Source organism: Nomia melanderi, chromosome 13 (assembly GCF_051020985.1).
Source record: "Nomia melanderi isolate GNS246 chromosome 13, iyNomMela1, whole genome shotgun sequence".
NCBI lineage: Eukaryota > Metazoa > Arthropoda > Insecta > Hymenoptera > Halictidae > Nomia > Nomia melanderi.
In genome coordinates, this window is record NC_135011.1 from 1583481 (window position 1) to 1599594 (window position 16114).

General features: G+C 43.9%; 2 protein-coding genes across 6 annotated transcripts in view; both read left to right on the plus strand.

Annotated features, from left to right (window-relative positions):
* Nucleotides 1–7227, plus strand: part of tws (protein phosphatase 2 regulatory subunit tws) — a 46231-nt gene extending 39004 nt beyond the window's left edge. For all 5 annotated transcript variants that reach the window (XM_031991551.2, XM_031991550.2, XM_076373294.1 and 2 more), the window contains 8 exons: nucleotides 803–868; nucleotides 1031–1128; nucleotides 1519–1797; nucleotides 2066–2243; nucleotides 2379–2713; nucleotides 2798–3013; nucleotides 3110–3277; nucleotides 3460–7227. In XM_031991551.2, coding sequence (XP_031847411.1) covers nucleotides 803–868; nucleotides 1031–1128; nucleotides 1519–1797; nucleotides 2066–2243; nucleotides 2379–2713; nucleotides 2798–3013; nucleotides 3110–3262 — 1325 coding nt within the window. In that variant the 3' untranslated portion in view covers nucleotides 3263–3277; nucleotides 3460–7227. The remainder of the gene's footprint in view (nucleotides 1–802; nucleotides 869–1030; nucleotides 1129–1518; nucleotides 1798–2065; nucleotides 2244–2378; nucleotides 2714–2797; nucleotides 3014–3109; nucleotides 3278–3459) is intronic.
* A 2873-nt stretch (nucleotides 7228–10100) lies between these two features.
* Trc8 (TRC8 ring finger protein) lies at nucleotides 10101–14473 on the plus strand. The gene is made up of 4 exons (XM_031991671.2): nucleotides 10101–10250; nucleotides 10351–10726; nucleotides 11021–11385; nucleotides 11470–14473. Exons 2-4 carry the CDS (start codon nucleotides 10465–10467, stop codon nucleotides 12847–12849), a joined length of 2007 nt encoding a protein of 668 aa, XP_031847531.1. The 5' UTR covers nucleotides 10101–10250; nucleotides 10351–10464; the 3' UTR covers nucleotides 12850–14473.
* Nucleotides 14474–16114: the final 1641 nt, after the last annotated feature.

The window sequence follows — 16114 nt, forward strand, 5'->3', positions numbered from 1 at the left end:
TGCACGCATACGACGTTATTTTTGATTGCCCGGTGTGCTCTCTATCTCTCTCTCTCTCTCTCTCTCTCACCTTTTCGCAACGGTGATCCGCCGTTTATCCTTTGTATCGATTCGGGGGCCGCTTTTCGACGCTTTTATCGTCGGCACGGCAAGCAGATTTTCCTGCGACCCTTTTACTCGCGTAACGGACGCGCGGTGTGACTCTCGGACGACCAGCGTTATCGGTTCTTGATCTCCTTCGATATGACGTTTGTGTATAAACACGTTAGAAACGGAGTAACAAATGCCAGTTGCGCTAACGTGTGCTCGGAAATGTCGGATTTTTCAGGAGCTTGTCCTTTCGTTCGGAGCAGGTGTCTTGAGCCTGTGTCTATTGGACACTTGCCGATGGTTTTGATTCTTACACTGAAATTCCTCTGCGGGAGTCAAGGGATTCGAGGGGGATTAGTGTTCAGTTGTGTCGGAGAACATTTGTGTATGGTCCGATCGTTAGGAATTGCCTGAGCCATTGATGATGTTAAGAGGAGCATGTGCTTTATCGATACACGAGGTAGAGCCAGGGAGAAATATGAGGTTTACTTCCTCTGGGTATACTATTGTATGAAATTGGTCCAAAAATTGCAGGAGTTTAAAAAAGTTTGCGCATTAGCGAGTTTGAGAAAGTTAGAAATCTGACATTTCATGTAGCACGATCTGATACTTTATTGGGAATTTATGATTCCGCTTCTGTTCCAATTTACATTCGCTTGAGATTTATTCTTACTGTTTTTCTAATATTGTTGTCTTTGCATTACTGTTCCAGGCAATGGTGACATACAGTGGTGTTTCTCACAGGTGAAAGGAACATTGGAAGACGATGCCACTGAAGGTGAGTTTGCTCGTGTTCTTGAATAATTTTATCTTATCAGTTTGGAGTTGCTAAAATGAAATGAAGAAATAATCCTATTCAGAGGTTGCACCGATGTACAACATGATATGCCTGGCTGGTTACAGAATTTATTGTAACTAGTGTTTTCCTCCTTTGTTTCAGCCGATATAATCTCATGTGTAGAATTTAACCACGATGGTGATCTCCTCGCAACAGGAGATAAGGGAGGACGGGTTGTTATTTTTCAAAGAGACCCCATTGTAAGTTATGAATTTAAACTGATTATTAATCTATCCGCATAGAGTTTGATATTGAACATTTTTTTTATGTCAATAGGATATGTACTTACTAGAGTATGCTAATTTCTGCACTTTAAATAAAGAGAAACATGTCCTTTATATAAAAATTGTGTTTATACCGTAGTATTGGATTATTGCCAGCTTTTATACATACAGCATGCTACATTTCTCTATCTTTAGAGAAGATCTAAAGATAATCATTGAGCACAATGTAAAGAACAATCATTTTGAGGAAGCTCTGTTTATTTCGAATTAAGCTTTCTCACATGAAATCCGATAAATTGAAATTAAAGAAAACCGCTAACGTTTATAGGATTATGTAATAATTGAGATATGTTATCATTTCTGTAGAGTAAAAACAGTATACCTCGGAGGGGTGAATACAATGTGTACAGCACCTTCCAGAGTCATGAACCCGAGTTCGATTACCTGAAATCGTTAGAGATAGAAGAAAAAATTAATAAAATTAGGTGGCTAAAGAGGAAAAATCCCGCGCACTTTCTACTTTCCACAAACGATAAGACTATTAAATTGTGGAAGGTTAGCGAGCGGGATAAAAGAGTAGAAGGGTATAACACGAAGGAAGACAATGGTACGATTCGCAATCCCGCATGTATCACTTCCTTAAGGGTGAGTGTTAAATATAAAAAGAGCTATATATATATATTCATTTAGAACTGCATTCTTCGTTCTAAAACTCTATGTAAATGTAGTGCTCCGTATAGCATTGTATTTGTAACCAAACACGCTTACAATAGAGATATGGTCAAGGAGTTCAAATATGCGCATAATATTATGAGACATTGGCATTGTGGCAACGTAAACTATAACCTTTATAAACATTCCACAGAGTAAGACACTTAACGTACGTTTCATATTTACTTAACTAATTGTATAGGTACCAACCATAAAACCAATGGAGTTAATGGTGGAAGCATCACCGAGAAGAATATTTGCCAATGCGCACACCTATCATATAAACAGTATAAGCGTTAACAGTGATCAGGAGACATACCTCAGTGCTGATGACCTCAGAATTAATCTTTGGAATCTTGAAGTCACAGACCAGAGTTATAGTATCCTTTTTTTTTCCTGTATGCATTGTGCAATAGGTGTTTTTACACTTTTGTTAGTTGCTCGTTGTCGGTAAACGGGTAGTATAAGTTCGCGAACGATGAAAAGCGTGTCTTTTTCCTAACCGTTGCGCACAGATATAGTAGACATTAAGCCAACCAATATGGAGGAATTAACAGAAGTTATAACTGCCGCGGAATTTCATCCGGCGGAGTGTAATATTCTGGTATACAGTAGTAGCAAAGGAACAATTAGACTTTGCGACATGAGATCTGCTGCATTATGCGACCAACACAGTAAGCTGTTCGAGGAACCGGAAGACCCAACCAGTAGAAGTTTTTTCTCGGAGATAATCTCGAGTATAAGTGATGTAAAACTTAGTAATTCAGGAAGATATATGATCAGTAGAGACTACCTCAGTGTGAAAGTGTGGGATTTGCAAATGGAAACGAAGCCTGTTGAATGTTACCCTGTACGTAGCTCAACGAAACAGCGAATCGCCTATCTTTCTTTAACCTCCACCTAAATCTCACTCAATTAATCCCCATTATTACAGGTACATGAATACCTAAGATCAAAGTTATGTTCGCTATACGAGAATGATTGTATCTTCGACAAATTCGAATGTTGTTGGAGTGGTAATGATTCCGCCATTATGACGGGCTCTTATAATAATTTCTTCAGAGTATTCGACCGTACAACTAAGCGCGATCTCACGTTGGAAGCAGCGCGTGACATTGCCAGACCGAGAACACTTCTGAAACCGCGTAAGGTTGGTATAAACCTTAAATTCAAACTGATCTGTAAATCACCGATGACATTGTAACTAAATAAATCTCGATTCCATGGGATCCATTTCGCAATGAAGGTGTGTACCGGTGGAAAACGAAAGAAAGATGAAATTAGCGTCGACTGCCTGGACTTCAATAAAAAGATACTGCACACTGCATGGCATCCATCTGAAAACGTCGTAGCCGTGGCCGCTACGAACAATCTCTTCCTATTCCAAGACAAACTCTAGCACATCTGTATGCAAGTATGTGTCGTTCTGAAATTGTCGGGGTTTCAGATAACACTTGGATCATGTATATATATATATGTACAAACACATACACGCATATATATACATATATACAAACATATATGTACACACGTATATACATGGTTGATCCATGTCCGGCGAGAACAATAGAAAATCATTCTCTTCTCTTTTTGTAGATTATTCAACGGTATATATTGACGTGAGCAAGACACGTTGAACTGAAGAATACCAGTGGAACAACGAGTGTCTGAATAATGCTGACGAAAGTCGACTGTTAAATGCGTCAATGGTTGACTGACCGAAGAGTGGTGTACGTAGCGCCGTCCACGCAGCTCGCATATTCATACACACTATGTATACACGAAAAAAACATACAGAAAAATTGCACGTAACACCTTGTCGCGCGCGTATATGTGTATATATAAATGCATGCAAGCAGCAGATGCATATGCATAACTCTCCAGACTACTAAAGTCCGCTAGTTGAAAATAAAAACTGCACGGTGGAACCATTGCCCACAGATACATAAACATAGAAGGGAGAATGTACAGTTCAACCAAATTCAGCAGACTCGTGTTGGCGGTTATTGTTTAACAGTTTCTCAAAGTAACGCAGATTTAGTGTTTCTCGGTTCACGCCGCTTGTATCAATTAAAACGATTCCCGCTGCCGCACGCGGTTCGGGAACAGCTCTTTTCAACGATCGTGCGATTATTCTGCAAAGCGAAAAGAAAAAACAAAAAAAGAATAAAATAAACGTAAAAATACAGTAACGCGAAAAACATAAATGTCCCGCGAACGAGGTAGTTCCGGTTTAGGGCTTGAGCGTGCAGCGTTAGGAGTCGCCTGGACGCGACCGGACATGCTTCTTTCGGTACGCGCGCGCGGCACACGAGAAATTCACTCGGATAAATTAATTTCGCAGTAATAGGGAGAATGCCTGACGAGCGAACAATTTAAAAGGGAAAAAAAACGTCAAAAAGAAACGTAGTCGCGGTCGTGTGTGCCAATGAGATTTATCCACGAGTTGTCGCTATTCTATTCGAAATTCAGTATTGTTCTTCGTAAGTTCTTTCGTGTAATAATAAACGTACGCAGTAGATAGTTGAATCGAAATTACCGATTTTCTTCTTGTCGAAAATTTCTTCCTTCGTTCTTGTTTTTTTTTTCTCTGCTTTTTTTTTCTTTTCTTTTCTAGGGTAATAAATACGTTTTCGCGTCCGTTAGCGGCGACGCTTTCCCGCGATCGGAGTAAAATGTAGCCGGTTACCGTTGCGGGGGAAGCGGAGCTATCGATATTCCGAAGTTAGTCCCGTAATCGCGATCGTTCAGCGAGAGAGAGCAAACGTTAGACGAATAGGCCTATCTAAGTACGCGTTCTCGCATTTCTGTTTTCCGAGTAAACGGGAGGATCGTTTTTTTTTCTTTTTTCATCGGGTACACTCTCCGGTGGCGTATGTCAGTCGTCAGTGAAAACGAATATTTCGCCGATACGAGTCCGAGCGTCAACCTCATTACCAAAAGCACGTGGGAAGAGAGAGACCACCGTCGATGAATTGCATACAATTAGCAATAAAACAGCACGGGTGCGCGAAGCATCGTTCGTCGATCGCCGCTTTCTAACGAAACGAAGATATAAAAAAAAGAAAAAGAAAAAATAAAAATGATAAATGAGATATAAGAATTCCTCGGCCAGGAGAGAATATATACGAAAGCTGTTGTAATTATAGAGAGACGGAAGTACAGATTTTTTAAATATTTCTTATCGATAAATTATTAAACACTTATACACTTACACATATAAGCAGCGATTTCATACACGAGTAAACGGTAAACTTAATAAGAAATAAATAAACGACAAAAAAAAACCACAAAAAAAAGAAAAAGGAAAAAAGTGCATTTGACGATGGTAAGCTGGGCTTGCAGAGTTTATGTAAATTAAGTATGCGCTGAGTAAACCATGTATATTTAGCAAGACGTAATTTTAAACATTCGCGGGAACCTTATTAGGGACGAAATTCGAACGTATATGAGAAAAAAAGAAAAAGAAACAAACAAACAAACGAGATCGAAACGTACGCGCGGATTATCGATCGCGATCAAGGTGAATACAACTGAAATCTTGCTTTTTCTTTTTCATTTTCTTGCTTATTTCTCTTAATCGATAACAATAGCAAAAGATTGATCTGATTACGCATACGTACACGACACACACACATATATATACATAACATACACACGGAGATGACACTAATACCTTACATCAGTGACTTAAAAGAAACTGTACATGATCGAGAATTAGAGGTAAACGATTTTCACGTGTACAAAATAAGAATTCTCAAGAGACATAGGTTAAACGAACGATTTTCGAGGTTTCCTACCGGTACATAAACAATCATATAGTTTTGTAACAAAAAGAAATCCAAGAAAAAATGGTATATACGGCCGCTATTTTAAAAACCAAAAAAAAAAGACGTAAAAAAATGAAACGAAAGATTATCGTAGGAGGCGCACGCTCGCGTACGCCGATCGTCCTCGATCCCGTATAAAAATACTCTGAAAGATCTGCTGTACCGCCGAGAGAAGGGAATAAACGCGACGCAAATGATGTTTCTTCTGTTCTTTGAGAGTCGCATAAGCTTCGATTAGTTTGCGCCCGCAGTTGCACTGTTGTTCGCGAGCATTGTAAACGTTGTTGTTGTTCGACAAGCGATTATGTTTCCGAGCGCCGAGAGGATCGACGAGGATCCAGAAGTGTCGTGGGATGTTACGTTTCTTGCAATGCAGCTGATTTATTCGCACCAATGTATAAAAAAAAATACAAAACACGGCCGTGAGCTATAGCGAATCTCGGCCGGAGCATCGCTTGTGAAATTCGAATGTATCGACGCGCGAGAACGAGATCGTAACGGAGACAGCGAACAGTGATAAAGAGATACTGACTCTTATAAATATCCAGTAACATGTTCATTGCAATGCGTGAAACGTAATGATCGACCGAGTCAAGACTTATTACCGAATATCTTTGTAAAACAGAACGTTTAAAGCGATCGTGATGCCAGGCGAGGAAAAAAAGACATAAACACGCGAGAGAGAGAGAGAGAGAGAGAGAGAGAGAGAGAGAGAGAGAGATAGATAGATGATCGATTGAGATCGCTGGAAACCGTGACCGTTTATTAAACGCAGAGAGGATCAACACACCCGGACGTATTCGTTCCATGCTCGAACAAGAGAGAACAGAGAAGAATGTAGATTTATTTTTACAATAAGTAAACGATTAACATTATCATCGCTATTAATTATTATTATCGATATTAATCATAGGGAGAATCCGCGTTCACTCGTCTGTTTCGTTTAACTGCTATGCAGGCTAAGTCACGGTGAAGACGATTACTCGACGTTCTGTTCACGGTAACGCGATTAGCGCGACGCACCGATGATGTAACCGAAAAACAAAGAATAATCAGTCCCAACGGTGAAGAGTTCAAGGAAGGAGAGCAAAACGAAAGAGACAGTGCGTGTCCGAATACACATACGCAGAGTGTACCATGATTCACGATACGTTTGAGCGTCCCGTTTTGTACCGTGACTCGTCGGACACCCTGTAGACACCTTGGACGTCCGAGAGAAGCGTGATTAACGAATTCCACCGTGGAGAGAAGCACTTTGAATCCCGACTGTTCGAGGGGAAACGAAAAATGCCTTACATCTCGTATCATCGCTGTATCCGTGCGTCGGACAATCCGAGAAATCAACGTGAAACGAACCGAAGAATATAAGAAAACCGCAAAAGAGAGAGAGCGAGCGAGAGAGAGAGAGAGAGAGTGTATGAGTGAGGGAGAGAAAGAGAGGAACGATAGAAGAAACGCCGCGCGGAGTAGAACTTCCGGCACGCAGGACCTGTGTCTCGTTGTGATAATAAACGTCATTGTATTACTAGCCGAACGTCGGAGCTCTATTTTTCTTAACGTACCGCATGTATCATTATATAAATTCGTACGCAACACCAGCGATTTTGTACGGCGAGTTCCGAGTGTGGGAAGTGTTCTTTTCACCCGTTGCGCGAGCCAGGTAGAAACGGGACCGGAGAGAGGGGCGACTCGCGAGCAGGTAGAAAGATCGCGCGGTGTTCACCAGCAATCAATCCCTTATCGTCGATCGAACGAGTGTGATCGTGCCATAGAGCGTAACGCGTTGATCCTTGTTTTTACTCCAAACTTTACGTTGTACCTTGTATCGTTTCAACGGGAGGATCAGATCGTCTATCGAGGAATAAACGCGCGAGGATATTCGCGAAGGACGGATGCCTTGTAATATAATAATTAAAAGTACTAGCGAAGGAGGACATAGAAAACGAGTACGACGGAAGAGGAAGAAGGAGTGAAGGCTCGCGATGATTTTTCCACCGACTCTTTTCCCGCGGGTTCCACTTGATCGCGATCGGCCTTCGATCGAAATTAAACCGGAAACGCCAGGACCCTCGGGGTCATCTAACTTTTGTATCACGTGATGTACTTTTGAAGAGACTTTACCGAGGGAAGTTGACAAGGAAGCTGACGACGTGAGAATCGGCCGGAATTGACGGGGACGCGTCGCGTCGAGGAACGAAGCGACGATTAAAAGACATTTGTATTATAAACTGTTTACGGTAGCCTGTATAAGAGCGTCGAGGATTTCGACGGACAACGGAACGACGCGAACGAGAACACTGCGCGCCGAGAATTCTAGTAACGACGAGATCCACGGTAGCTGATAATGAACGAATGGCAGTATGACTATTCTGTACTCTGCACGTTTGTGTCGTTGCATGCCTAGAAGAGACCGAGGAGCCTGTACGCTCGAGGGCAACGGTATAGTGTAGACAAACTGGACCAATGGGACCATGAAAGGATTTAACGCTAGAATCTGCCACCAGTCAGACAGACTTTATTTACCATGAATATCAGGAAACTTAATTATCCAAAATCACTTTGAAAATGAACACTGTGGTTCTAGGGCTGAATCCTGCCACAGCTTTTAGAGTATAAATATCAGGAAACTTAATTGTCCAAAATCACTTTGAAAATGAACACTGTGGTTCTAGGGCTGAATCCAGCCACAGCTTTTAGAGTATAATCTAAAAGGGAGAATGTAGAATTCAAACTGCCTTTGGTTGCTAAACCGACACCCGTTATGGTCTTATTGGGTTTCTGGTTTTGTTGTGTTGTGCCATTGCCCTCGAGTGTAATCGTTTAATTTATTGTCTTGTTTTCGGTGATGGAACGTTGAACCACGTCAGAGCACGACCTGGAATGGAAATTTTACTTTGAAGCAGAAATTAGGGCATTTGATTTGGAGAAGGGAGAAGAAAGAAACCGTTCCATTTTAGCTCCGCGGCCGAACGTATGCTTCCAAAAATCGATGAAAGTTCTATTTCTAATTCCCCCGTTCTCCCGTTCCTTCTCTTATTTAGCCTCGTCTCATTGTAAACGTAATTGCCGTCTCTTGTTTCTGCGAGCGAACGATGGAGAGTACGTGATACTATTAACGAATAAAATTATGAATTTGCATAATAAAAATTAACGATATTAACTCCGTAACTGATAGAATCTGTATAATGTACGTGTACATACGTTTCCGTCGCATGTCTCTTTTTTAGTACAAGGGAGCAAATCGACCGATCCTTAGGAACGTTGTCGATTCGATCCATCGATGTCTCGTTTTATTTTTCCGAATAGAAATACACGCTCTGTAAATAATATATTAGCGGCGGTCGCAGTTTCGAAAAGTTTCGCTAGTTAAATCGATACGAGTTGAACGCTCTTAGCAATTTTTGATTAATCGATTCCGTCCCGCGTATTGCGGATGCATACGCGCGTTACGTTTCCCGCTTCTCGCGTGATTATTTCGTCGATCGAAAAGCTTAACGGTTAACGACGTATCATAACGGTCCCGGTTTCTCGAGACGCGTAGACGGCCGTTCCAAGCGAACCGACGCGACGTTTCCGTTAATCCTCCGCTTCTGTGAATTCGACATAATCGTCGCCTTCGACTGGCCGCGACGAGAAACGAATAAAATCGTTTAATAAGCGTCCCATTACGCAACGAACGGGACGAATACGGTGCGATTTCTATTAATACGAATATACATGTTCAACGCGTCCGTTAACGAACGAAGAGATCGTCGCGCGTCGGTACCGAACGGCCAGCGAATTTTTCGTTCTCTGATTAACGGGATCGTTTCAATGGGAAAAATAAGAAGGCGGATTCTTTCCCGTTGAATTCACTTTGAAGTGGTCGGCCAGCGTCGTTCCGGTGTACGTATGAGAGAGAGTGGAAATCGCGCAGCGCCATCTGCACGATTCGTTTAAATTCTTTGTGCATGTTCCTCCCGTAACCTCAAAGAAATACGTGACAGTTTTATCGTCGGGGAAAATTACACGGTAACAGGGAAACGTAACTTTAGTTTAAATCCCGTGGTTGTGCCACGCGAGTGTCCACGGTGTTTGATTATTTCGCGCGAGCAGAGAAGCGTCGAGAACGCTGCCCCGTCCGCTCGTGTTGGCAAAAGCAAAACACGACTGACAGAACGTTCGAAGACCGAAAATCCAGCGAACTCGTGTCGCAATATTCCAGTGCGATGACAGAACATTTTCTTCCGGCGAAATAACGAGGAAGCGCTGCTGCCGCGTGACTGGTTTGTTAGAGGGAGAAACCAGAATTGTTCCCGATCGAAAGGTTAACATTTTTTCGTCGTCCGGTTGGATCGGGTTCGACGCTTGATTCTTTGAAATTTTCGAAATTCTACTGCGTTTCTCGTTACGGGACTCGTTTAGTTTGTTTGGTATTACAATTGTAAATTGTAACTCGAAACACTGAGAACTTGCTCGCGATTTAACCGCTTCTCCGTTCACAATAAACATCTTCCTCGCGGATTCGAGATAACAGCGAGCCGAGAATGTGATAAACGGAAATTTATAATCTGAAAGGTAAGCCTGTGCGTAGCTCAATGTTATCTGTATGGTGGTAAGATAAGATTATGTTCTGGAACAGCTTTTCAATATTAAACGTACCATGATTTCACTGCAGGTGCTAGACGGATCGAAGTGAGTTTAAACTGAATCAGGGAAACTGTCGTCGCCCTCAGACAAGTTAAAGATTCTTTTTAAAGTACGCCTGACACGAAGGAAACATTGAAACACAATGGACAGCCCGATACATAGAAAGTTCTTCGCCTTCTTCTTCATTATAATCAGGGTTCCGCCGTTGTTCATAATAGATGAACTGCTTAAAATCGAATTTGGACTTTCGCAGGAAAGCATAGAGGCTGAGAGCATGATTAATCTGTCTAATTCGGCGCTACCAGTTACTCCTCCTCCGTTTCTAATCGAACTATTCGATGTTAGACACTATGTCTATAAAGTATGTTTGCCATTCCTATTGAAAATTTTATGCTGCACTATAGGTAAGACATTTATATGTTAAATGGATCATGATCTGTTAGAAAAAGTAATTGAAAGAACATTCAATGGTAGAATGATTGTGTGTTTAAAGAAGTAGGGTTAATTGTCTGGGGTCATTGCATATAGGTAGAAGGGGGAACCTTGTGTTACGTGACTGAAGCATTCATAATACGTCAATCACTATATTTCAAATTGATGCACACTTGTATTCTTTCAATAACGCATGCTAATATTGTAAACTGAAAAACATCTTAGCTTTAATGAACGATCTCACTTAATAATTTTACTTTCTGCAGGATCCATTGCTGCATTATGTACATTCATGCTATGGACAAAGTACTTAATAATCGTGTACCTGTATTTAATATCAGTTGGGGTAATAGTTTTATCCCACTGGTCGCATACCAGTACAATGAAAGCTATCATAGCATACGTGACTACTCACGAGTCCGCTACTAGTATACTGGACGACATTTTGTCTTTTAACTTAGTCATATTGAACGAAGGACCAGTGTTTGCCATAATACAAAATTACGTACTGCAATGCGTACTAGCCAGTATATTCTGCTACACTCATCTAGCCCCGAATCATCCGATACTACAAATACTGCTAATACTGACGTTCGTGGCACCATCCATCCTAGGAATCTATCCTTTACCAGTAAGTCAACTCGAACGCGTCTGTTCAACACGATCCACCAAATCATTTGCACTCCATTCTAAAATTTCAATTCTCCCCACCTAGATACAAGTGCTTCATCACGCCCCGGTATTCGCGGCGCTGCTTCCCATGGCGGTGTGCAACTTCGTCCTTTGGTACAACAGCATCACCATACTGAAGACAATCTACATGGGCTACCAACACGCGCGCAACCTCATCAACAATTACGGCCTGTCCGCGTTGGCCGAGACCGAGTGGATCCGACTGAAGGTTCCCTGCGTGTTGCGCACCTTTTGGATGCTGCGCGCGGCCCGGCAGATCATTCAAATCGTCGCGACCGACTACAGCGAGGAAACCTTCACATACTTCATGATGATCAAAAGCCTGCTGGTGAACGGCTGCGAGACATTGACAGCGGTCCTGGGGATGACCAGCATAATCTCGTTCATTTGCCACTACATCGGCTGCTTCTTCCAATGGGTGTTGCTCACGGAGGACGAGGGTGAAAACAGTATAGGCACCGTGTCCGCGATTCTGTTCTACATCCTGGCCCTTCAGACCGGACTGACCAGCTTGGACAAGGACAAACGTCTGGTCAGACTGTGCCGCAACGCCTGCCTGCTGGTGACCGCGATGCTGCACTTCGTGCACAACATCGTGAACCCGTTGCTGATGTCCCTGAGCGCCTCTCACAATCCCGCGCTGCACCGGCACGTCAGAGCGCTGGCGGTCTGCGCGTTTCTGATACTGTTCCCGGTATCATTACAGGTGTACCTCTGCTCGCACTTCACGCTGAGCACGTGGCTGCTGGCCGCGTCGGTGTTCAACATAGAGCTGATCGTGAAAGTGCTGGTCTCGTTAGCGATCTACCTGTTGTTCCTGATCGACGCGTACCGAAGCGTGTTCTGGGAGCAGCTGGACGACTTCGTCTACATCATACGGTCGTTCGGCAACACCGTCGAGTTCGCGTGCGGCATCATACTGTTCTTCAACGGCTTCTGGATCCTGGTCTTCGAGTCCGGCGGCGCGATCCGCGCGGTCATGATGTGCATCCACGCCTACCTGAACATCTGGTGCGAGGCGAAGGCCGGCTGGAGCGTGTTCATGAAGCGGCGGACGGCCGTGAACAAGATCAACTCCCTGCCCGAGGCGAAGGCCGAGCAGCTGCGCAGGCTGGACGACGTCTGCGCGATCTGCTACCAGGAGATGCACAGCGCGAAGATCACCCGGTGCAACCACTACTTCCACGGCGTCTGCCTGCGCAAGTGGCTGTACGTGCAGGACCGTTGCCCCCTCTGCCACGACATACTGTACAAAGTGGAGAACATGCAGAGCAACAAGGAGAACAACGAGGCCATCGCGGAACAGTCGGAGAACGCGAGATTAAACAACGGCGAGGGGAACCCGAGATTGAACAACGGCGAGGAGAACGCTCTCCGCCAGCAGGTCGACGAGAGCAGGTGAAAAGGCCGCGTACCTCGATTGTGATATACGTCTCTGTCTTGCAGAGAGAAGGACTATCGCGAACCTTTACGAACGCTTAAATCGCGAGTCATCGATCTCCGTGAAGTCTTGCCGGGAAAGATTTCGCTTCGTTTCTCCTCTTTCTCTCTCTCTCTTTCTCGTGCCGCTCCAGCGAGAGCGCCGCCGGGACGAACACACGGTATATACACTTTATTATTAATATTTAATAACGATATTTAATGTAAATTTACTACGGACCGCCGAACAACAATTGTAACCCGTTATGTTACGACTCTTCCGTTTTCAATTTGTACAAACAAACAAACAAACAAACACACACGCACGCACGCACACACACACACACACACACACACACACACACACACACACAGAATACACACGTGTCGTATTTGCGTCTTCGGTTTTAGAGCTCACCAAATAATCCACTTCTACAGCGTAACCGCGCGCCGAATATTTTTGCAAGCGAGTTTTACACTTAAGCTTCCATTGTGCAATATGCTCTGACCTTCCATTTACGAGCGAAGCTTGCGCGACTCTTTCCATTAGGATTAACCGAGGTCCTTGACTGCGAGTACCGGACGATTTTATCTAATCGGTGCGTCTCACCGTGCGAAATAGTTTAATTTAACCGGTTAACCGGCCGACTTTTCTACCGTGAACAGGAGCACACAAGGGAAGAACTCCGAAACGACTATCGTCTCTCGCGATGAAATTCAAGTGTGAATCAGAAAGAAGGAAGAAGAAAAACGATACTCCCCGTCGGAGGACGCGATCGTTTCGCCGGTTAACGGGTTAAGACCTCCAGTAAGACTGTGTCTGGCGAGACGCGATTCCATGCGGCTGCGATCATTGGTTTTTCATTGATGGCGAGGCGCAGATCATGTAACGGGCGTCGTTTTTTATTTATGGTTTGCCGCGGGGGAGCGGAGTATCGCGGCTCATCGTTTCATTAGCGCTTCGTCTACCGGAAAACCTAAGTCCTTAGGTTCCTCTATGATTCGCGCTGTAACGAATTGCAACGGACCACGTTACTAACGTTACTCTAACGTTCAAACTACCAAACGAGTCGAATTGTCTCGTTGCTCGATCATCGAACGAATTGTTTTATCAACTCTTTACGATACGAAGTTTCGATCGAGATCTTAATCGCCGTCGTTTGTATACGAAGGTACAAACTAGTTAATCGGGTTGTCCGGCGGTGTCAACAGTCTCGAAGTACGTTATTAGATTACGATCATCCTCGACGATCTTGTCGCGGCGCGATAGCAATCCGGATCGTCTATCGCGCAATCCGTCGAGTCCCCGGTTGTTGATTATCGATTTCCAGTGGACCGTCGAACGAGCATCGGTAGGCGAAGCGTTAACTCCGTTCGTGACTTCCGCCGGCATTCTCGCTCCTCGCGTGTCGGGTTCACAGGCCATTGTGATAATTAGTTCGTTAATTGTACGCGGAAATCACGCGAGTCTTCTTATACTATAATTTATTGCGCCCCCGGGAGCCGTGTCACGATCCACTCGCGCGTGATCGGGGAACGGTGACCGTATATTAAAACGTTTCACATGTACGACCGAGAGTATGTCCAATAAATGTTATATTTTTAAAGCGTCGTCGCTGAAAACGTGGGGGGGCAGGTGGAGGTGGGTGGAAGAAAAAGAGAATAAAGGAAACCAACGAAACGAGAGGAGGGGAAAAGAGAAACACGCTCGCGCGCTCCGTCGCTCGCGGAATGCGCGCGTAATTAGAGCACGGCTCGGACGTGGGTGATGCAACTGGGTGAAGGTTGTATTATCGTTACGCGGTCGCGGCGGCCGAATAATTTTCGATTATCATTTATCGTTGAACGTTCGCTCCGATCGTTGTTCGTTCGGTTTCTCGTTCGTTCGCGCGTTCGACGCGTTGACCGGTGGTCGCCGGTAATCGGGACGTCTAAATTACCAGGAATCAATTGCAAGACGACGTCGAATTAACGTGTTCACTGACACGAGTTACTAAATAATACTTTGCTTCGTTTTGCACTAAATTTTAACATAAATTTTTTCATTGTCATTCATAATTTAACCCTTTAAAATGCTGGTCTCATGCAGCGATGTCGAGCAAACGAGTTCGCTGTCAGTCCCTAGAATCCACGCCGCTTGAACGAAAAGTCTGCCAGTCCCCAGGGACTGACGTAGCACTCGACGTGTTAATTGATCCAATTGTTGAAAGACGTTCTAGATCACCGAGGGCTATTAGTTACGTCGAGCCCCGAACACCTGGGAGAGCTCGATGATAAAAGAAGGAGAACGCGAGATGCAGAGGCGCGAACGATACAGCGAATTTTCCGTTTCGCCTGGGATTTTTCGATAACGGGGGCCACGGTAGCCCCAGCTCCTCAGGTGCTTACCTACACAACACCTCGCACACTTTCCCCTACCTCCCACCGTTCACCGTCACGACTCTCTTTCGCCGTTGCAGCTGCAGATCGCACACCGCCGCTCGATCCTCGAAACTCTGATCCACCGCTGATCCCAGTCTAGCGCGCACCGTCGTCGAGCGAGGGTGTTGCCCGATCCGTTGACACCCTTCAACGCGGTACCACACGGACCACCAGCCTCCGGGAGCAACAGGTAAGCCACCAGTCTCCGATCTGGAGCAGTTTCTTCGGCTTTTCGTGTCGTTGCCATTAGACCTGCCGATCTTCGCGCAGGTTCCGACTTTTAACACGTTGACTGCCACGAGAATTTCGAACGTTTTGTAAAATTAATTCGTTTATAATGGAGGAAAGTAGTATTAGGAATAATTATTGTTTTGGTATTACAAAACACATTGTCATCCAGCTTCTCGTGTTACTAAGTATTTTGATTATCAGTCTTTATTGTAATTGTTTTCAAGCAATTTGGAAGCGTTGTAAAATTCGTTTATAATGGAGGAAAATAGTATTAGAAATAATTATCAATGTTTTGGTATTACAAAACACATAACATTGTCATCTAGCTTCTGGTGTTACTAAGTATTTTGATTGGATATCAGTGTTTATTGTAATTATTTTCGAGCAATTTGGAAGCGTCGGTCACCAGTGACCACCATGGCAGTCAACGTGTTAAGAATGCAAAATTCTTGACAATGAATACTGTAACTATTGCGTTTGTTTTACGTACCTCCGAGTAACGCGAGAATTCAAGAGCGCATGCGAGATTAGTTTTCCGTGAGAAATTCGAAATTAAAGGGAATTCAAGTCCATAAGTGCGCGTGGTCTGCTCGTTA